The 23,700-nt window shown below is 38.2% G+C and overlaps 1 protein-coding gene across 7 annotated transcripts in view; it reads left to right on the top strand.

Annotated features, from left to right (window-relative positions):
- The first annotated feature begins 9,039 nt into the window (after window positions 1–9,039).
- Window positions 9,040–23,700, top strand: part of LOC105466167 (rhotekin 2) — a 95,612-nt gene continuing 80,951 nt past the window's right edge. Inside the window, exons 1-3 of one of the 7 annotated variants that reach the window (XM_011715147.3) lie at window positions 9,045–9,262; window positions 12,889–13,057; window positions 15,054–15,250. In XM_011715147.3, the coding sequence (XP_011713449.2) occupies window positions 15,093–15,250 (158 nt within the window). In that variant the 5' untranslated portion in view covers window positions 9,045–9,262; window positions 12,889–13,057; window positions 15,054–15,092. Of the gene's footprint in view, window positions 9,263–9,416; window positions 9,476–12,888; window positions 13,058–15,053; window positions 15,251–23,700 lie in introns of those variants that run through there. The other 6 variants (XM_071069611.1, XM_071069613.1, XM_011715145.3 and 3 more) reach the window with 6 other exon arrangements.

The raw sequence follows: 23,700 nt of genomic DNA, 5'->3' as shown, positions 1-23,700 counted from the left end.
ATCCAATATATACTGGGGATACATGTTCAGGATAACCTCCATGTAACTCTTCCCATTTAGAAAGGAGAAGAAGGCGAGACACAGCAGTGCTGGTCTGTAGTAGCTGTGAAATCTCAGCAAGTAGAAATTAGAACGATCCTCTATCCCAAAGGGAGAGAAAGGTCCCTTGATTAGACCTTGGAGAGGATTCCCCAGTCTACTATTCCTCATAGCACTTCATTCTACCATTTGAAAAATTCTTCCTTTTCCATATTCCTCAAAATGGAATATATTCAAAGTGACCATTAAGGAATCTGACCCTATTGGGACACTGACTAGTTTTTTTGGGCAGCTATATCTGCCGGAGAAAAATATAACGTGGTGAGTTTCCGTTAAAACCAGATGAGTGCAATTTAAAGGACAGTTCTTTATTCTTACATTTTGTGTATAATTATGTACTTACTATATTTTGGTATTAAACTATCCTTTCTTGTGAATTTCTATATTAGCAGTTTCTGTGGACTTCTTTTCTTTGTGGGGGTGGGGGTTGCACAGAGTCTCGCTCTGTCACCCGGGCTGGAGTGCAATGGTGTGATCTTGGCTCACTTCAATTTCCGCCTCCTGGGTTCATGCTACTCTCCTGCCTCAGCCTCCTGAGTAGCTGGGATTATAGGTACACACCACCACACCTGGCTAATTTTTTGTATTTTTAGTGGAGATAGGGTTTCACTACGTTGGCCAGACTGGTCTTAAACTCCTGACCTCGTGATCCGCCTGCCTCGGCCTCCAAAGTGCTGGGATTACAAGCGTGAGCCACCGCCCCTGGCCTGTGAACTTCTATATTAGAGGTACAGTGGACTTCACAAATAATGGATCCTCTCATTGATGAATAATTTTTTATAAAATAGATATATTTGGCATAAATATAACTTTTATAGCATTGCTGGTATCTTAGGAAAAAATAAACACCTTTAAGGAACTAGAAATAGAGTAACAACAAAAACAATCAATCAAAAAACTTGAGTTAAAACCATAGTGTAAGTTATTAGCGCACAAATGCATGTGCACACACACAAATGGTTTTTGCTCTGCCAATGGTAAGTGGAAGGACATGCACCTGAGATTCTTATATTATGCTTAGAAACCTGAGTTAACTGGTCTCAGGCATCCAGAGCCTATGACTCCCAGTAAAAGCATATGTAAATCCTCCCTGTAAGAAAGCTGGGATTAGGTAAAAATGAACACCCAGTCAATGATTACAAATCTCAAGGAAATCAATCACCTTGAGCAAATGTCAGTGGAAATGACATCAAGTTAATATCCTTAAGCACTACAAATATTACAATGATTAGAAACAGAATGTAGAACAATTGTAAGATATAAAGAAATAGAAGAATCACAGAAATGAACAGGTAACAAAAGATTGTTCAAAATGACCAGGGAGATTTGTAAAAGTCATTACAACAGTGCTGTTATAAATGAAAAATTTAATGGTTGAAATAAAAAACTCAGTGGATGGATTTAAGAGAAAATCAGACACAGATAAAAGAAAAAAATGAGAATCTGGAAAAATACTCGGAATTCAGCACAAAGAGTCCAGAAAGTAGAGAATATAAAAGAAAAGTTAGGAGATAAAGACAACAGATTAAGAAAGGTGTAAACCCAAAGCTGCAAGGTAAACGATGTGTACTTAGTGAGATAAAGATTAAAATCAGGAATAAAACAAGAATGCCACCTCCATTTAATATTGTATTGGCTGCCTTAGCCAATGTAGTAAGTCAAGTAAGAAGAAATATGAGAATCAGAAAAGTGTTAATATTCACACTTGATTTCATACAGAATATACCTAAAAACCTGTAGATGATTTATTAGAAATAATGAGCAAATTTAGCAAGTCACTTGGATGTAAGACCAACAGATAAAAATCAGTTTTATTTCTATACACCAGCCACAAACAGAAGATATGTTTTTTAAGTATTATTTACAATAGCAAGAAGAGATACAAGGAACCCAAGAATACATGGAACTGAAAATATGCATACGCCTATGTGAAAAAAACTGTAAAACTTCATCAAAAGACCTCAAATGAAAATCTAAATTTGCAACATACATGATGTTCATGGATTGGAATACCCAATATCCTAAATATACAATTTCTCTCTAAATTCAATGCAATTCAGACAAAAACTCGAACACACTTCTTTTTTGTTCCTTCAAACTTGAGGAGCTGAATCAAAATTTCATGTAAAAGAGCAAAAGCACAATAATAGCCAAGATACTCTTGAGGAGAAAAATGTAGTAAATATCTACAAAAAGAACATTTCCAGAGCCAAAGTAGGAAAAGAGGAATCTGTCCTTAGCCTAATTCATAATATTAATCCATCTAAAGAAAAAAAAATTAGCTAAGAAAGGAGCTGAGACTGGCCTGGAAATCAGAGGGGCATGTGAGAGAATATGAGGGATTGCAGACAGTGGCGGAAATGGTCAGAGGGGAATTTGAGGAAGTGGGTCTGGTTCCCTCTGCAAGTGGACCTTCTGCTCTATGTTAGTGCATCTGGGTATTGTTGTGGGTGCCATCAGATAAATAAATCAGCAGTTTTCAAACATTTTTATGCAAATACACCTAAAATATTTTTTCTTTTATTCATATGTAATATTTACATATATATGCAGTACATGTAAATATTTTCTATATGCATAAAATTTGTAATAACCAAGTCAGGGTATTTGGGGTATCCATCACCTACGCATTATCATTTCTATGTGTTGGCATCATATCAAGTCCTCTTTTCTACTTACTTTAAAATATACATAATATTATTATGTGTATTATGATGACTATACTAAGTATAGTCAACCTAGTCTGCTATCAAACATTAGAACTTATTTCTTCTGTTTAACTGTATCTTTGTATCCAATCGCCAATCTCTTTTCATTCCCCCTTCCTACTGTTTTCCAACCTCACACCCTTCCCAGCCTCTGATATCTCCCTCTCCCTCTCTCTCTCTCATATATATATGTGTGTGTATATATATGTGTGTGTATATGTATATATATATTGAGACAACATCTCACTCTGTGGCCCAGGCTGAAGTGCAGTCATATGATCATGGCTTACTGCAGCCTCAACCTCCCAGGTTCAAGCAATCTTCCCACCTCAGCCTCCCGAGTAGCTGGGACCACAAGTGTGTGCCATCACACCCAGCTAATTTCTTTTCTTTGTCTTTTTTTATTTTTATTTTATTTTATTTTATTTTTATAGAGATGGAGTCTTGTTTTGTTGTCAGGACTGGTCTGGAACTCCTGGGCTCAAGTGATCCTCATCCTCCTGCCTCAACCTCCCAAAGCACTGGGATTACAGGCATAAGCCATCACGCCTGGCTATCATTCTACTCTCTATATCTCCATGAGATAGTTTCTTAGCTCCAACATATGAGAACACGCAGTATTTGTCTTTCTGTGACTGGCTTATTTCACTTAGCAGAATGACTTCCAGTTCCATCCATGTTGATGCTACAAATGACATGATTTCATTATTTTAAAATAATTTTAAAAATCTTTTTACCCCTTACATATTTTTAAGGTGACATCTGTCATGTTTTACCATACATTTAAATAGTTACAAAGGATGTAATTGCTGGTATACTGAAAATAATTAAAATTTCAAATTTCAAAAATTCTATTTATTAAATGTATCCAGTGGAATCTAAAATGTTAACAGTTGATACCCATTCAGCATCATCCATGTAAAAAATATATAAACAATTTTATGCTGGAAATTGTACAGTATTTCTTTTCCTACTTGAACTTGTATTTTTATTCCACTTCCCCCACAGAATTTTATGCTAAAATAAAATATTTTTATGCATGAGAAGTCTTTACTGCTCACCTTACAATATTTCTCTGCAACAAACATATGTATATAAATTGAAATTTTATACATCACATATCATGTGGTGGATGAGCCCTTTTTCCTCCAATGAGTTATGTATTCATAGGTAACTATTACCTAATGTAGAATCAATACCAATAATTTGTTTTTCTTTTTTTGAGACAGGGTCTTACTCTGTCACCCAGGCTGGAGTGCAGTGGTGCGATCTTGGCTCACTGCAACCTCCACCTCCCGGGTTCAAGCGATTCTCCTGCCTCAGCCTCCCAAGTAGGTGGGATTATAGGCACCCGCCACTGCGCCCGGCATTATTTTGTATTTTTAGTAGAGATGGGACTTCACTATGGTGGCCAGGCTGGCCTCAAACTCCTAACCTCAGGTGATCCACCCTCTCAGCCTCCCAAAGTGCAGGATTACAGGCCTGAGCCACCGCTCCTGGCCCAATATCAATAATTTTAACTGTCTCTTTGACCTCTATATGGTTTTTATACTCCAGGACAATGCAATGGGTGGAAGGGATGGCTTTCTTTTGTCAAAAGGGAAAAGGTGATTGTGAAAGGGTGACCAAGGGGAGGCCTAGACAGCAGGTAAGTTGTTAGGCCCATCAATTTCAGAATGAGGGAACCTAAGTTGAAGATCTTAACCACGAGTTCCTTTAAACAGCCAGACCTTTACAAATACCCAGGCCTTGCAAAGTCTTTGTGTGCCCCAATTTGAGAACCACCGATTCAAATTATACAACTAATTCCTGTGACTGATTTGCTTGGTGAGTAAAGAGCATTCTGATTATAATGTAACTTGAATTTCCTCAGGATTGTGTGTAATATGTAGGTCACACTGGCAGTAATAACTTAAATTGCGCTTAATTTTGTCCCCATCTGCTGACAAGAGCTCTCATCCCTTGCAAATTCCGCTAGACTCCTACCCCTTACTACTCCCAAGCAGTGGTTCTTAAGTGTTCAAAATAAATCTACATAGCCAATTCTTCAGCATCTTTTTTCTGGTTATAGGCACCAATGCTTTACAGTTGTGTTTTCCATGCTTTCACATAGTAAAAATACCAAGGTAATGCATCAAATGTCAAGTCAAATTCTGTAAGCCAAAATATGTATTATTAGTTTTAAAATATGTATTATAATATTATAATATGTATTATTAGTTTTTTAAAAAAACCACACATTATCACTATTGTTTAACATTTACAAGGACTTTTTTACATATTAAAAATTTCTTATTATGAAAGGTTTGATGGATACTAAATATGTGTTATATATGTAAGTTACCGGGTAAACATTACAGTTAATATTGGTGAACCCATCATGCAACTTAAGAATTAAAACATGACCAGTAAGGAGCTCTATATCTGCAGGCTCTGTGACTATCCTGTTCTCCTGCCTTCCTTCCAAAGCTGGGCATTAGCCTGAATTTTGTTTTTAGCATTCCTTTCCTGTTAAGCATAAACTTTTATCACACACCTGTTTCCTTAAACAATTTACTGTTTAAAGTCTCTTGTTATTTAAGTTTACAAAGATTATATATTCTGTGTACTCTTCTGCAACGAGTTTTCTTCAGTATTTCTAAGATTTAGTTATGTGTATGTTATTAAACATAATTATGGCTTTTTAAAAAGATATATGTCATTCTACTGGGTAAATCACCACAATTTATTAATCCATGCTCCTGAAATGAGCATTTGGATTTTTAAAATCCTTTTGCTATGATAAGCAATGTTGCCTATATAAATTTGCAAGAATTTCCCAGAGGATACATACCAAGGAGCAGAATTGCTAGGTAAACACATTTTCAACTTTACAAGACAGTTCTAAATTTGTTTTTCCAAAGTGATTGGACATATTTCTATCTCCTCCTCCAGTATATAATATCCCTTGGACTTGCATCTTTGCCAACCCCTAGTATTATCAGATTTCTTAATATTTCTCAATCTAGTGACTGTAAAATATCTCCTTGGGACCTTAATCTGCAGTTTACAGACTAATAATAAGGTTGAGCAACCTTTCATATTTTATTTGTTATTTGGATTTACTCTCCTATAATATGCCTGCCATAGCTTTTGACCATTTTCCAGTTGGATTTTTATTGATTTATAGGAGTTCTTTATATATAGCATATTATTTAGCAGTGGTAGGTGATATATCTTGAATATATCCAATTCACATAATTTTTTCTCATTCAGTTCTCATAGTTCTATAGGTCCTTTACAGTTGCCTTTTGGTACTCATGTTTTCTTCCTACAGTAGTAACCGCTCCTGTTTTTGTGGGACAGTTTACAAAGCACTCCCACAAATCTTACCTGAGTCTCCCAACAACTTTAAAAAACAAGATGGGTATTATTATACTTGTTTTACAAATAAGAAAACCGAGTGGCTTGCCCAAGGTAATCGGGCTAATAAATCCTCAGACTCCACATTCCATAGCCTCCTTATGATTATGTGATGCTTCAGCTATTCGTAGACCATTCATTTAAGAAAATGCTGCACTTCTGCTTAGCACCTTGACCTCAGTTCCTTCTCTCTCTCTGTCTCTTCCATATATAATTCAAAACATAGCTTTAATTTATTCAGTTCAACCTTAACACATTATCTACAAGATGAACAGATGAGTAAAAGGAAGCACCAAGAGAATTTTTAATAGCACTTTTTTTAATATATAAGAGAGGCTAGGAGGATATTCAAAATCACAAGTTACCTGTTCTGTGTCAAACCACATTTTTCAAAATAATGGATCTGTTATGTAACAGAGCTGATTTTAAGTTCAGTGTTTTCTTTGCCTTTAGCCTCTTAGTTTAAAACAAGAATACAGAGAATAAGAGAAGAAAAATGTACTTTGCATATATTAGTATTCTCTAGATTGGCTTCTGTAGTTTTTAATTTATTATAATACTATCTGTTATATAAGGAGTAACCAATATATGTATATTTTTAATTGGCATTAAGTATTGACCTTATAGTGAGAAGTAATATTGGTAGGACAGTAATTCCATCACTCATCCTCTAGCTGAAGCTACTACATCTGGGCAGTTGGGTGGATATCAACCTTCTGTAAGAGCCCAAGGATGATGGGTTAAGAGATGCCCAAATGTTCTCTCTCAAATATTTGAGATGGTAAAACGTAGTACTTCTCACTTTCTGGGAGTTGTAAAATAAATAGATAGATTGAAAGATAAATCCTCAAGCTAATCAAACTACTGCATGTGAGCTCTTTAAACTTTTGTAGTTTCCATGAGTTATTATATTTTATGTGTATTACATACACCAGAGAAAACGGTGTCTGATCAAACTAGCAGTAACAAGAAAGGACTTTAGGATAAATAAGGAAACAGAAGTCCTACTCCAAGGTATTTTAATCATCATATAATAATTAAGTATTGAAGCACTTCCTGGGGACTCTCCCGGTGTATAATAAAAGCAGGACCACATCATAACTTCTTCTCCAAAGAGAAAGGTCTTTTGTAACAACTGTATTCTACAGATAATTACTAAATGTGGCCTTTCCTAACCTTTTCTTCTAGTATCATAAATAAATGTATCTCTAGTTAAATATCTGGTTTTAACTCATCAGATATTCCTATATCAGTGTCCAATTTTAAACTGGTTGACTCACCTCTGTTTTTATGAAGTGCTGGCTTCTACATGTATTTTGATCTGCAGCTGAGAGCTGTATGTGTTGTAAGTACTACGTGTCTGATATGGGCTCTCGGTGTATTTTTCTTTTGAGTCAGGTGCTATAGCTAGGCTCATGCAGCCTCACATTGAGTAGGGGATAATTACACCACAAAGTGGTAGCATAAGAGAGAGATGTGCATTGGAGGAAGGGGCATTTAATGATTCTGAAATTCAGACCTGTGTTGTAGAAAATGAGGTGAGCTCCGTGTTGGTAATTTTGAACACATCTTTTATTGTTGTAAGGAAGTCATTCATAATGCAAGGGGACCATCATTCCCAACTGGGAAGCTTCTAGTATCACCTAGTCCAAAGGTTCTTAAAGAGGCATTTTACCTATTTGAGGAAGGGTATCCATTATATTTTAAAAATACATTCTCAAACCAACTGCTTTTAAAAAGGTCTTGCAGTTAAAATGACCATATAATATCCACTTCGGGATAAGTGCAAGATTGGTGCAACATTGGGACAACCGACCCAGACAGGGTCTGTCCCAGGCAAATAAAGAACATGGGCACCTATTTATGGAGGAAAAATGCCCAAGGGTTTCTAGGCGATGAGGGCTGGAGGGTTGATTTGGTAGACTCTTCAAGAAGAAAAAATGTCTGAGGCCCAAAGAGGCTTCCTGTTGCCTTTTCAAGGGGGAAATCAAGATAAACTAGGGACAATGAATTTTACGGACTTTTCAAGGGTGTGAAATCTTTGCTGCTTTCATTTTGATTTTTAAAAATTCCACGTTTCCCTTTATAATTAACAAAATCCATTAATTAAAATGGGTCTTTGTGCTCATCTTTAGGGCAGCAAGAAATACGGCTCTTGAGAAATAGTACCCCATTTTGCTGTCACCTTGGATGTTGGTGGGGAAACAAGGGGAGAGGGAAAGAGAGAGTGAGAGAGCTGAAAGAAATCCTTCGCAAGAAAACAGAGTAAGTGGACAGAGTAGTGGGCGGGGAACATCTGGGATTATAAACACTGGGGGCAAAGACACGACCTTGTGAAATGGCTGACATAGTATCTTACAAACCTGATGAATAAAACCATTATCTCTGGGTGACCCTGGTGACAACGCTGGGCAAGGTGAGAGGAGACAGCGAGCGCTGTGTTTGAGAGCAATGTTACTGGTTCTCTGAGAGCGAGACCGTGGGCTCGTAGTGACACCGTGGGTTCCTGAGTTGTCTGGGAGTACAGGGACGGCAGCCTCGAGTCTGTCCAGCTACGATCACTTTGTAAGGCCTTCGGTGGGATGCGGGCAGAAGGCTCCCAGTGCAAAGGGCGTGCCACGAAAACCACCAGCCAGAAACCTGCGCTGCGACAGGTGCGCTCCGCCGCCTAATCTTTCCCTGCGGCCCCTCCCACTCCCGTTCCAGGCCCGCCCACATCCCTGTCCCGGCTTTAAGTCCGGCGCCGCCGCCCTCTCCCCCGCCCCGCCGCGCTGGAGCCTGGGGTCTCGGCAACTTCCGGCGGCGGGAGCGGCGGGGCGCGAGGCGTGCCCACTGCGCGTGCGCATCGGCCGGGCTTCTCCTGCGCCCCCGGCCCCTGCGACTGGGACTTGGTACAGCCGGGCGGTTGGCGTCCTCCGCGGCTACAGCCAGGGGCGGGCTTTTCAAATCTTCCTTTGAAAGAGTGGCGACGGCCCGGACAGTTCGCGCTGGAGATGGAGGGGCCGAGTCTGAGGGGTCCTGCGCTCGGCCTGGCAGGGCTTCCCACCCAGCAGGTGAGTTGCGGGAGGGACCCTGCCGCGGAAGGAGAGGGAGCCGGGGTTCTGTTCCTCGCGCCTTCGCTTTGTGGAGTCGTCGGGAAAGCCTCTCCCCTGCTCCTCTGTTTCAGCGGTGGCCACAAACAAAGGGAGGGACTAGGAGACTGCACTCTTGGGGCTCTAAAGGGCCTGGATATCGGCACCGCCGGATTTCTCAGAGAGGGAGCTGAGGTCCGGAGTGGGAAGGCGGGGCCGGGGTCCCAGCGCGCATTTGAGGTGCACTTGTCTGCTGCCCTCCCCAGGCTTTGGACGCCTGTCTTTTTGCAAGTGTAGGTGATGCCGGGGAAATGGGAGCCGCTTGATTCCCAAGAAACCCAGCGAGGCCAGTGGAAGACAGTTGGCTTATTACGGATTTAATGGGAAGCACAGTAATGGAGCGATGTCTATGTCTACACACAACACAGAACTGGTTGGGGTGGGGGTTGGGGTTCGGAGTGGAGTAGAGGCAAACTGCAACCTCTGCACTTTAGAGAAAGTTGAAGGTTTGATAGTGGGTTCTTTCTCAAATCATTAGAAAGGAAAAAGAGAGTACACATTAAATTGGATAGAAGTTTGATGTTTGCTTTTGTGCTATGTAAATTGTGTTAGAAACCTTTTTATTTTGCTTTTTACTAGACCAACATTATTTCTTGGCAGCATCAGGTATTAAAATGTTACCACTTTTCACTCTTAACCGTAACTTTAGGGTCTTAAAAGAAAACTCTGATGTCTTTAAGCTGGATCTTCACTTCTATTTTAATCTCTACCTTCTTTTGCCTACTTCAGAAGTAGGTTAAGCCATATGAAAGTGCCAGTTTTGTAGGTCAAAATTGGTAAAATATTTGCAATTTCATTCATATGGAGGCACCTGATATCTTTGTTTAAAAATCTAGAATTTCCTTAGCAGACACAAAATTGTTAGGAAGTTTTCAATAATACTGTGAAAAATAAAGCAAGACATTAAGATTCATTATGCAAAAGAAGTCCAGTGTCTTTATCAGTAATTTTTATGCTGTTTTATGTCAGCATTTTCAAAAATTTCAAAGATTTTGATGTACTTTTTTTCGATCCTGTCCTGTTATATACTTTGGCTGTTCTGATTGCTAACAAAATCTTAATTTATAGTGAATTGGCATTCTATTGAGATTCTTGTATGTATCATATAGGTGTAGGTGTAGGTGTAGCTGTCCAGGTGTATTTATTGAGCTTCAGGCTGCAGGAATAGGAATGGTACAGAAGCGACAAGAGGATAAAATCATGAAGGAAGTTTAGCTGCAAGGAATGAAAATAATGTTTAAATATATATAAAGGCTTGGTTATTTACATGTGGGAAGGTACAATACTTAATTTTTTAGGCAGGACAAAATCGAAATGATTGAAATGCAGAATCTTCAGTTTAGATTTGGAGAAAAAACACAAAATAGTAGTAGGTTTCAACCTAACAGGAATATTGAGGGTCAGTCAGATAATTTTATACTTGACTAATACTGAATTTTTATTTGGCATTTCCTTTGATACATGAATGAAGCTGCCATGTTATCGAGATAAGGCCAAAGATTTTGAGGTGGCCACACACTAGTCAAACACCTCTACTGAAACCCTGGAGTCCTCTGCGACTCCTCACAGCATAGAGTATTGGCTTTGTAGTCAGATTCAGGTCAAACCAAACTCTTCTTGTTGTGCAACCTTAAATAAGTTATCTCTGTTTTCTAAGTTTCAGTTTCCACAGTTGTAGATTGGGTATTCTGCCTATCCCAGACAGCTGTTGGAATTCAAGAACATCTCTAAAGTACTTATCACAGCACCTAGCACTCAGGATGTGCTTGAGAGATGACTATTGTTGTTGTTATCCTTTGTCCTATTCAGCTGAGTGGTTCCGGCAGTCCCCTACCTTTTCTTACAAATGTTTAAGCTTTTGGAATTTTAATAAAAATAAAATTCAAAAAGTAATACTATCTCATTGCAGGAAAGTCAACATAGAAACATGAATTTACGAATTCTCTCTCTAGTTCCATTCCCCAGAATGGCCGCTGTTAACAATTTCCAGACTTTTTTCTGTACATAAACAATTCTTAAAATCCACACAATTTCTTTTAGCAAAATGAGAATGGACTGTATTTACTCTTTTCTTCTTCTTCACCTTGGTCTTTTGGTTAGCATGGCTTAACTATATCCATTAGGTGAATGGTAGTTTATATCTTGATTACTGCAGTTGTCTTTCCAGGAGTTCAACTTCAGGTTTTTTTTAAGTCAGTTTTTAATACCAACAATAAAGCCATTTTCTTTGCACTTCCTTCATACTAGGGTAGCTCTTAAAACCTAGTAGGTTTCTGTTTCCTACTTAATCTAAATTTCCGTTTTTAAGGTATCTTCCTATTTCATTCATAGCCTTGTCCATATATTTTTATCAGCCTAACTTGTTAAAGTACTTACGGGGTCAGGACAGTGACAAAGGCTTCTGTTTGACTTGATTAGAGGCAAGCCCTTATTCAGAAAATTGGAAAAGAAATAAGAGGATGATGGCCTTACCTCATTCTCTCCTCTTTCTGGAGACTGGCATTCAAACACTCCTAAAAGGAATGGTTACAGAGAGACTAGCTTTTGTCTTTGGTCCTAATCAGCCTTGACTCTACCTGGCCGAGCCATTATGGCTGAGGGAGCAACACTGGTGATTTTCCACTCTGTACTCATCCTCTTTGAGGTCAATAAACGTCACTATTGAATGCCCAATCGGTGCCTTTATTACATGATCATTATTCTTATTGGGGATAGCACTAGACATCAACCCTTACCCCAGATGCACTGTGTACCCTTAGTAACTAAAGACAGCTCTAAAGGAGTTTCAGTTCCATAAACCTTTCCTTGCTAGAGCTAGCATTACTTAACCAGAGAGGCTTTTTCTGCATGTAAAGTATAGATGTGTACTAAAAGAAGTTGCATGGGAAATACAAAACTGGCTAAAACCAGTAGCCTTAAAAAAAAAAAAAAAAAAAAAAAACAAACTCAGAATACATTGAAAACCATATGTACACTTAACAACTCATCCTGCTTATGTTAGCCTTCTGGGATCCACTTAACTCACATTTGCCTGAGACCTGCCTCAGCGAGGGAGGTAAGATTATAGTTTACTATGTATGTTAATTTGGCTGGATTATGGGTCAGTAAACTATTTCTATAAAGGGCAAACAGTAAATATTTTCAGCTTCGCAGGCCACTCAGTCTCTGTTGAAGTCGCTCAACTCTGCCCTTGTAGCTTAAAGGAGCCATAGACAATACGAATGAATGTGTCTGTGCTCCAGTATAACTTTATTTACAAAATCAGGTCCCAGCCAGGCCATAGTTTTCTGACCCTTGCTCTAAAGAAAAAAAATCTTCACAGTAGTATCTGTTAGATACGCCTCATTTCCTTAATAAAGAGTACTTTAATCTTACATCATCTTCAAACTTTTTAAATGTACTTTTTTTAAAAATCCTGGCTACATTTTCTTTCTCTACTATTTCCCAAGCTTCTGTAGTTTTATGGAGACTTCATTGTAAGTGATGGTGAGAAGATACTCTTTATTTATGGGACAGAAACCCAAACTGATTCGTTAATGTGGCTGTAGCCACCTGCTGGTTCTTTAAGGTTGTTGCAACTTTCAAGATTGCTGTGGAATTTCAAATAGTCCAGCTGTGCTTCTCTACCCTGGCTGACCATTGAATCACCAGAAGAACTGAAAAAAAAAAAAAAAAAAGGGCTCAAGCCCCACCTCCAGAGATCCTGCTTGGTCTGGGGTAGGTCACAGGTTTAGGTACTTTTATAAGGCCCTTCCTCTCTGCCTCAGATGGTTTGAATATGCAGCCAGCTTTGAGAACCACTGTGCTAGTTCAACTGCCTGTCTCATTGCAGCATTTAAAACCAAAATAGAATTTAGTGGCACCAGATGGTATTTGTTTATATTTGAGTTGTGGGGTAAAACTATTCATCCCAGCTTTAGGTTGCTCCCTATGTGCACTCCCCAATATAGTCAGTCTGCCAGAGTTTATTTCTATAGACATATGGGTCACATAGATAATTCTTATAATTAATTGCTAATTACATTAAAGAAGAATTTACTTTGGGGCTGGTTAACTCATAAAAAGATGAAATGGAGTTGTTGAAATTCAGTCATGTGCAGCGAAGGAAAACCAGCGAATGACTACATTTATATAGTACACCAGTTTTGAGTTACAACACTATATGAGAAGGTTTTTATGTGGTGATTACATGATGTAATTACAGGAGGTAATTAAACAGATCTGTTTTCTGTGTGTAAATAGTACAGTTGATTGATTTGGATAGTCAAGTTAAATCATCTGCAGTTTGTCTTTTGGGGTAGTCTTCAAAGACTGTTAGCTCTCCTAACTTTCATCTTTTCTTTTTGAAAAGGTTGTCTAGACCTTTTGTTACTAGATTTCATTTACATTTTTAAATTTACATTTTGATCCAATCAGAAGGTAAATTATAGTCTTTATTTTGTTTACCATAGAAACTAGGGTGATCACTTTAAGAAATAGACATACTAGAAACATCATTACATGTTTGTGATACAATAAAGAGTACCTTTGATTTATAATTTTTATAAAGTCATTGTAAATTAAATCAGAACTGTACATTCAGTGTGTAGAATTTTAATGTTGCATGTGAAACTTGTATGTAGAATCAGGCCATTAAAAGATAATTATATGGAATAAAAGACTTTCAGAAATAAACTATTTAGTAGTTTCATGGTGAACCCTAAAACTAAAATAAATGGTATGTCCAGAATTATATTATAAAGCTCTGTTCCGGATAGCTAAGGCTTCTGACATTTTCTATGTACAATGCTTTCGCTCTCTTGCTTCTGAGATTGTGTTTACACTGCCTACTATTACAAATAGCCTGTTTCCTCCCTGCTACTAAATGTTGGCTCCTTTACTCAGTATCTGCTTTTTCAGAATGTTTGTCTTGGTTAATTCACTGTCATCAACCACATTGCCATCTCTTAATACAATTTATATAATATATATGTGTGATATATTGTTCACGTTAGTTATTGTATGTTTTCTAAGGCTGCTATAACAAATGACCAAGACTAAGTGACTGAAAACAAGAAAAATTTATTCTCAAACTTATGGAGGCCAGATGTCTGAAATCAAGGAATTGGCAGGGTCACGCTCCTCTGAAGGCCGTAGGAAAGAATTCTCTTCTTGCCTTTTCCAGCTTCTGATTACTGCCATCAATCCTTGGTATTTTTTTGACTTATAGACGTATTAGTCTCTGTCTTCATATGTCATTCTCTCTGTATGTGACTGTGTCTTCATGCAACCTTTCTTTAAGGACACTAGTCATTAGATTTAGGACTTACTCTAATCCAGTATGTCCTCATCTTACCTAATTACATCTGCAAAACCCTCTATCCAAATAAGGCTACATTCTGAGGCACTGGGTGGACATAAAGTTTGGAGAGACACTATTAAACTTCATATAGTTATAGGAACACATAATGTTTGTCACCTTTGTTTATGTTCTGTTTATTCAGTTTCTTTAGATTGTAAAGATTTCCTAATGAAGCAAGAAGTTAAGAATTGCAAAGAGCACTTTAAAATAGCTATTTTTACACTACATATATTTATATTAAAACTTTGTTGCTTTCTCAATATGGTATACAATTATGATATCTAGTACATTTTGCATCTATTATGGGTTAAAATGTAATTTTGGATTTTTGCTATATTTTAAAGATGCATTTTTTTTTTTTTTTTTTTTTAGGACTGCAGCATTCAAGAAAAAATAGACTTAGAAATTCGAATGCGAGAAGGAATATGGAAACTCCTTTCTCTGAGCACTCAGAAAGATCAGGTTTTACATGCAGTTAAGAATCTCATGGTGTGCAATGCTCGAATAATGGCCTATACATCAGAGCTACAGAAATTGGAAGAACAGATTGCAAATCAGACTGGAAGATGGTTAGTAACATAGTTTACCTGTGACTTTTAATGTACTTAAATATGTAAATTTAAAACAATATAATTTAAGCTTAAGTACACATGTCAAATCACCAAACTGTTTAAAAAAGCAAATACACTGAAGTAGTAGCTAACGTCATAAACAGTTTGCTGATAGAGCTCAGAGTGAACTTAGCAGCTTTTATTGGGCTGTTGTGTTCAATATGTAGTTATAAAATGAAAATTATTCAGAAGCAATGACTGAGGGAGCATTTTAAGAAGAAAGGACCAATATTGATAGAAATGTAGAGTAAGAAAATTAATTTCTTAGAAATATGTTAATAAAAAGGTACTAGCTGTGAGACATGGAAACTCAAGTATAGAAACTGAGATGAGTGAGCAGCAAAATTATGAAGAGATAAAACCTTATGAATGGAAAGGAACTTCTTGATATGGTGAATGTAAGTCCCAGAGAGGCAAAAAACCTCAAGGACATTCATGCAACAAGTGATGAAAGCTAATGAGAGTGAAGATTTGCTAAGTATTAATAACTTCTGGTCATGTGTTCTATCATCTCATGCTGCTCTTTTAGATAGATCGATGATTTGTATATGAATTTATATCCTATCTTATTTACAATGCCAAATCTTACTTGAACCTAAAAATTGGTTCAGTTTAGTGGCTGGATATTGGTGTATTTTAAATAAAAACAGTCTTACATTCCCTTTTGTTGATTTACAGCTCTGACACAAGGGAAGAATTTCTTGTTAGACAATAGTGATTGTTGAGCTGAGCATAGCATCATTAAATTCTTGAAAAGTAAGTTAAAAACACCAGAGTCTTGAGATTTCTGTAAAAATAAAATTTTGATGAGGATGTGATGTAAAAGAGACCCGGATACAAAGTATCCAACTGTATTAGCTATATTGCCATGGGATAGCCTTTTTTTTTAAGATGGAGTCCCACTCTTGTCGCCCAGACTGGAGTGCAGTGGCGCGATCTCGGCTCACTACAACCTCCGCCTCCCGGGTTCAAGCGATTCTCCTGCCTCAGCCTCCCGAGTAGCAGGGACTAAAGGCGTGTGCCACTACATCTGGTTAATTTTTTTGTATTTTTAGTAGAGATGGGGTTTCACCATGTTAGCCAGGATGGTCTCAATCTCCTGACCTCATGATTCGCCCGCCTCGGCCTCCCAAAGTGATGGGATTACAGGCATGAGCCACTACGCCCCGCTGGGATAGCTATTTTAATCTCCTTGTGCCTCTCAGTTCCTTCCTTACAGTGGGCATGATATTTACATTTTGAAAATTGAGATTTTATATATTCCAAAACCTAATGTAATGCCTTTTACATACTTAGTACTCAACAAATGTCAGTTTTCATTGTTGTGTGCCCCCAGCATTATACAATGAAATCGTTCCATTATCATAATGTAGGAAAATATTTTTCAGATAGACATACATTGATTTAAGTCAGCGCTTCTCAAAGTTGGTAACATGTAGCACTGAGAGTACATGATGCAAAGTTATAGAATAAATATAGCATGGCTTCTTAGAGCATGAATTTTTAAGATTAAGCATGAGAAGTTTAGAATAGTGGAGTATTTTGAGGTTCTGCTTTCTTATACCTGGGGATATATGTTCCCTCTCAGCCTTTTTATTAGGATATTTTGTCGAGAAGGGAAATTTCAGTGGAAAAGTTTGAGAAGCCCTGATTTTAGAAAGTATGGGACTAAACATTATATTATGTCATTATCACAATATCTGGAATATTATTTTTGGGACCATATCTGCCTCCATATTTAATGCTCTTTAAGTATTAATGTGTTATGAATTGACCATTTCTTAAATTTGGCAGTGTGGCTTTTCTGAAGTTGCTGATTTATAAAAAAATATTAAATAAGCCTAATGCCTGTTCAAGCTATATAGCAGTGATGGGGAAAAATTAGGACCCCTAACTGGAAATGTGTTTGATTTTCAGTTTCTTTTAATATATCTGTGATCGATGAAAATATCTTTGTCACTATACACACACATATATATTTGTTCATCCATGTATAAACAGTTTTCTCTTAATTATTATTGCTGGAGTTTAAAAAAAATCTTGTATATTCTATATGTATTCTTTGTTTATTGCTTCATTTTGTATATGAAGATATAACCTGAGGTCACTGATCAGATGTAACTAGAAATTATACTTGCTTTGTTATCACAAAAATGACTTGAAGATTAATGATTTAGTTCCTTGAAGAAAGTTATGTAAATTATGCAGATATTTACTGAATATCTACTACTTGCAGAACACTTATTAAGCACTGTGCTAAGGTATCTATATTTAAAAAAGCAGTTTGTCAAAATATGACAATATTGTATATTCAGCAAATATTTTGCCTTTACAGACTCAGCAGTCTATTCCTTAGTTTGGTCAGTCCTTAAGATGGAAAAATGCTCAGTTTTATATTGCTGCCAGAGTTAAAATTAATAGCATTGTAATGAGAACACTAGTCTACCTTCTCTAAATTTTATGATAAACTGTCAAAAAATAATTATAGATACTAAATCTAGACTTTTTCAAAGAAGAATCAAGTAATTGTGAAGTGGTGGAATTGAGGAATATCTAATAGAACAATTGGGTTTGGATCTTCTGGATTGTGAAGGATGGATAGAATCCAGATAGGTGAGCAGGAGGAAGGCAGCATTCCAAGAAAAATAGCAAAATAGGCCAGGCGAAGTGGCTCACGCCTGTAATCCCAACGCTTTGGGAGGCCAAGGTGATCAGATTGCTTGAGCTCAGGAGTTTGAGATCAGCTTGGGTAACGTGGCAAAAACCTGTCTCTACAAAAAATACAAAAATTAGCCAGGCATGGTGGCGTGTGCCTGTACTCCCAGCTACTCGAGAGGCTGAGGCAGGAGGATTGCTCAAGTGTGGGATATCAAGGCTAGTGTGAGCAGTAAGTGCACCACAGCACTCCAGCCAGCTCAAAAGAGTGAGATTCTGTCTCAAAAAGAAATAGCAAAATAAAAATTTACATTGAAAAATCAGTATGAATTATTCAAGAGCAGTGAAAAGATCTGTTGTGTTGAGTCTGAAGATCAAGGCAAAGATGAAAAGGAAGATCCAAGAAAGATCCAAGAAAGCCCGGAATGCTAGGAAGTTATTTGGTATTAATTAACAGCCTTTCCAGGTGCCAGGCATTGTGTAAGATGTTCACAAATATCACATTAAAAATGGAGAAAGATAGTGTATTAGTTCATTTTCACATTGTTAATGCAGACATACCTGAGACTGGGTAATTTATAAAGAAAAAGAGGTTTAATGCACTCATGGTTCCACATGGCTGGGGAGGCCTCACAGTCATGGCAGAAGGCGGAGGAGGAGCAAAGTCTCGTCTTACATGGCAACAGGCAAGAGAGCGTGTGCAGGGCAATTGGGCCTTTATAAAACCATCAGATCTTGTGAGACTTACTATCATGAGAACAGCACAGGAAAAACCTGCCCCCCAGTGATTCAGTTACCTCCTAATGGTCCCTCCCATGACGCATGGGGATTATGGGACCTGCAATTCAAGATGAGATTTGGGTGGGGAGACAGCCAAACCGTATCAGATATAAACCTCTTTTAAAGGCTGTAACTCTTTAAGGATACACAGGGCTTTTGTGGCTAGGTCATGAATCCAGGTGACTTAAAATCCCATGCACCTCTGTCTCCCACTCCTTCCGAAAAAGAACCTGTACTTTTTTTTTTTTTAACTATTGCTCCAAGCTGCCATGGTGAGCTATTACAGGGCTTTATATATATTTGCTTACCCATGAAAATATCTTTTATGTTATGTATACATATGTGTATTTCTTCATCATGTAAAAACATTGTTTTTCTTAATTATTGAGTTCTGGAATTTAAAAAAATCTTGAATATTCTATATCCTGTTATCCTTTATCTTTTTTTTTTGAGATGGAGTCTCGCTCTGTTGCCCAGGCTGGAGTGCAGTGGCGCGATCTTGGCTCACTACAAGCTCCGCCTCCTGGGTTCACGCCATTCTCCTGCCTCAGCCTCCCGAGTAGCTGGGACTACAGGCGCCCGCCACCGCGCCAGGCTAATTTTTTTTTAATTTTTAGTAGAGACGGGGTTTCACCGTGGTCTGGATCTCCTGACCTCATGATCCGCCTACCTCGGCCTCCCAAAGTGCTGGGATTACAGGCGTGAGCCACCATGCCCGGCTTATCCCTTATCTTTTTTTTTTTTTTGGGACAGAGTCTGGCTCTGTCGCCCAGGCTGGAGTGCAGTGGCCAGATCTTAGCTCACTGCAAGCTCTGCCTCCCGGGTTTACGCCATTCTCCTGCCTCAGCCTCGCTAGTAGCTGGGACTACAGGCGCCCACCACCTCCCTTGGCTAGTTTTTTTGTATTTTTTAGTAGAGACGGGGTTTCACCGTGTTAGCCAGGATGGTCTCAATCTCCTGACCTCGTGATCCGCCCGTCTCGGCTTCCCAAAGTGCTGGGATTACAGGCTTGAGCCACGGCGCCCGGCCTTCCTTTATCATTTTAAGCAAGGAAGGGGTATGATAAAAACTGGTATTTGGGGAAGGTTATTTGGCAGCAGGGTATTAAAAAAGGTGGTGAGAGTAAATAATTGAAATAACCAGTTTTTAGGGAAAATATTTAAGAATAGGCAGACATAGAAATGATCTTATAAAGAAGTAACCTTTTGTTAGAAAAATGAGGAAATCAAAACTGTGTGTGGGTTTCTTTAGGGCTTTTCTAATAGATCTTCACTCAAGGTGCTCTCTGTACATAATCATTCTGCAAGAACTTTTCAGTTACTTCTCAATCCAATGAAATTATTTAAAAAGTCAAATAATCTTACTTCATTCTAGAGGCTTTTAAAACTGGGGTTCCAGGAAAGAATTAAGTCCTAATGTCCCAAGAACTCCATTGTATACATTGACTTAACTTCTGCATATAGAATAGTGCTACTTTTGTACTACCCTTGGAAAAATTCAATAAATGGTTACTCTGTGCTTTAGATGAGGAACCACAGTTGAGAAATCAGTAACATCATTTGTTGTTTTTTTAAAACCACACAATCCTGAGAATATTGACAACTGGTGAAATGTTCTATTGCCATACTGTTCTAATAATATAACAAAAACTTTGTTCTAAATTGTGTTTGGGTATGAAACACCTAGTACACTGCCTGTTCTTTATGCTTGAATAAGCCAAAATATCCAGGCTTCTGTATGGTTCCCAGTGGAGTCAGGATGTAAAAACCTTTCTGGATTGGGTAGGCAGTAGGTCGTTAGGATGAGGTGCATAGGTTGCTTACTGCCTCAATTTAGAGAGTATCGTGGCTTGGTTACAGCAGTCTGTTAATTTGCTGGACTTTTGACTAGTAAACTATCATTGTACCTTTCTTTCTGCATGCTGTGGCTGGATATGGCTACTTAAAAGACGATTTATTTCAGTCTACTTCTCAAAAAATAGCTATTACTTTCCGTTTACTGAAATAGGCATGCCAGAATCTTTGGGGTCTGATCCCAAACTACTTGCACTCTTATCTTTCAATTTCTGCTTTACAAATGTATTGCAGTCAAATGCTTGATCGTATCCCAAAAACAGTTCTTGGATTTTCTTATCTCCAGTGCATTTGCTTACCCTGAAGTACCATATCTTCCATTCCCACTTGATGAAACCCATTTGTTCTGGGACACCATACCTGCCTCAAAGTTTCCTTGATAATTCTATTCGGAAAGTAATTATTCCTTTATGTGCATGGTAAGGACCCAAACAATGACTATTTACCTCCTTTTACTTTTAGTACCATCCAAATCATGAATACCTCACTAGAACATACTACATTCTAATAGAGCTATTTATAATCAACATATGTTTTCATAAATTATAAGCTTTTGGAAACAGGGACAATGATTCTTCTTGTCAGTGAAACAGAGAGGATATCACCACTAATTTCACAGGATTATTGTGAGGATTTGGTGCCTGGAGCTTAGAGGGAACTCATAGCTGAGGCAACTCTTGGTTCTCTCCTTCTTTCTATCTTATATCCCCCAGAACACCAACAGCGTTGTGTACTTACTTAAGAACAATTTAATGTATGCTTCATAAATAAAGTTTTGCCCTGTATCCCCTTAATGTGTATGATGAGCAAGTAGGGCTTAGAATTTAATAGGAGTTAATTATATACCAGTTACTCTTTTTTTGTCACCTTCTTTTATGTTCTTAGGTTCTTACTGTAATTTGTTGGTCCAAGTGTCTGCTTATCATGTTCCAGATTATCATTTATTCCCAACTATGTTTGCTTTTTAATCAACTTTTTATATGAAATTTGCATACAGGCCGGGCGCGGTGGCTCAAGCCTGTAATCCCAGCACTTTGGGAGGCCGAGACGGGCGGATCATGAGGTCAGGAGATCGAGACCATCCTGGCTAACACGGTGAAACCCCGTCTCTATTAAGAAATACAAAAAACTAGCCGGGCGAGGTGGCGGGCGCCTGTAGTCCCAGCTACTCGGGAGGCTGAGGCAGGAGAATGGCGTAAACCTGGGAGGCGGAGCTTGCAGTGAGCTGAGATCCGGCCACTGCACTCCAGCCTGGGTGACAGAGCGAGACTCCGTCTCAAAAAAAAAGAAATTTGCATACATAAAAATTATAAGAATAGTACAATCAACATCATGTGTATTCTCCTCCTAGGTTGTCCAGTTAATAGTTTGCTATATATATTCACCTTCATCTTCTCTACCATTTTTTCTACACACACACACACACACAAATACACATACAAGCGTGTGTATACATGCACACATTTTTCTTTTTTGTTGTTGAACCATTTAAAAATAAGTTGCAGACAACATGGCACACACACCATAATAATTTGGCATGAATCTTTTAAAAATAATATTCTTCTACATAATCAAAATATTATATATAAAATATTAGTAATTCCATAATAATAATCTAATATCTAGTCCATATTCAATTTTACCAAGTTGTCAGAAGAAAACTGTTTATCTTTTTTTTTCCCCAAACCAGAATTCAGTCAAGATCTGTGCAGTACACTTGGTTATATCTCTTCAGTTTCTTTTAATTACTCTGCCTATTTCTAAAAACCTCTTGTCATTTATACTTTGAGAGTCTCGGCCAGGAATGGTGGCTCACGCCCGTAATCCCAACACTTTGGGAGGCTGAGGTGGGAGGATGGCTGTAGCCCAGGAGTTCAAGACCAGCCTGGGCAACATAAGACCTTGTTTCTGCAAAAAAATACAGAAAAGTTAGCCAGGAGTGGTGATGTGTGCCTGTGATCTCAGCTACCCAAGAGGCTGAGGCAGGAGGATCACTTGCATCCAGAAGCTTGAGATTGCAGTGAGCGACAATCATGCCACTGCACTCCAGCCTGGGCGTCAGAGCAAGACCCTGTCTCAAAAAAAAAAAAAAAAAAAAAAAAACCTAGTTTTTTTTAGCCTTTAAAATATCCTGCATTCTGCATTTGCCTGTTTGTTTCCTTGAGGTATCGTTGAACCTTTTCTTATATTCTCTGTTTTTGCCATAGATGGACATTGAGTCTAAAGGCTTTATCAGACTCAAGTTAAACATTTTTTTCTAGGTGAGGCTGGGGACCATTATATGCTCACAATTGATGCAATAGGATATCTGGTCTTACCACCAGCTAATGCTGAGTTTGAACCCTTGCTTTAGATGGCAGTTGCCAGCTTTCTTCTTCATGATAAAATGGTTTTCCCTTTGCAGTTCGTAAGTAATCTGTGGGGTGTTGGAACTGGGTGACTATTCTGTTATCCAGTGAGCTTTAACTTAATGGCTTTATCATCCATTTATGATTCTTGCCTAAATCAATTATATTTATAATGGGGTTTGTGAAACAGTGATTATCTAATTCTAGTATTCCTTCTACATTTATTGGCTGATATTCTTTTTTTTAAATTATTATTATACTTGAATTCTAGGGTACATGTGAACAATGTGCAGGTTTGTTACATATGTATACATGTGCCATGTTGGTGTGCTGCACCCATTAACTCATCATTTACATTAGGTGTATCTCCTAATGCTGTCCCTCCCCCCTCCCCCCACCTCACAACAGGCCCTGGTGTGTGATGTTCCCCTTCCTGTGTCCAAATGTTCTCATTGTTCAATTCCCACCTGAGTGAGAACATGTGGTGTTTGGTTTTCTGTTCTTGCAATAGTTTGCTGAGAATGATGGTTTCCAGCTACATCCATGTCCCTACTAAGGACAGGAACTAAGGTGTATATGTGCCACATTTTCTTAATCCAGTCTGTCATTGATGGACATTTGGGTTGGTTGCAAGTCTTTTTTTTTTTTTTTTTTTTTGAGACGGAGTCTCACTCTGTCGCCCAGGCTGGAGTGCAGTGGCCAGATCTCAGCTCACTGCAAGCTCCGCCTCCTGGGTTTACGCCATTCTCCTGCCTCAGCCTCCCAAGTAGCT

This window comes from Macaca nemestrina, chromosome 9 (genome assembly GCF_043159975.1).
Source record: "Macaca nemestrina isolate mMacNem1 chromosome 9, mMacNem.hap1, whole genome shotgun sequence".
NCBI lineage: Eukaryota > Metazoa > Chordata > Mammalia > Primates > Cercopithecidae > Macaca > Macaca nemestrina.
Note: the sequence above shows the minus strand (reverse complement) of the source record. Positions and strands in the feature narration are given on the sequence as shown.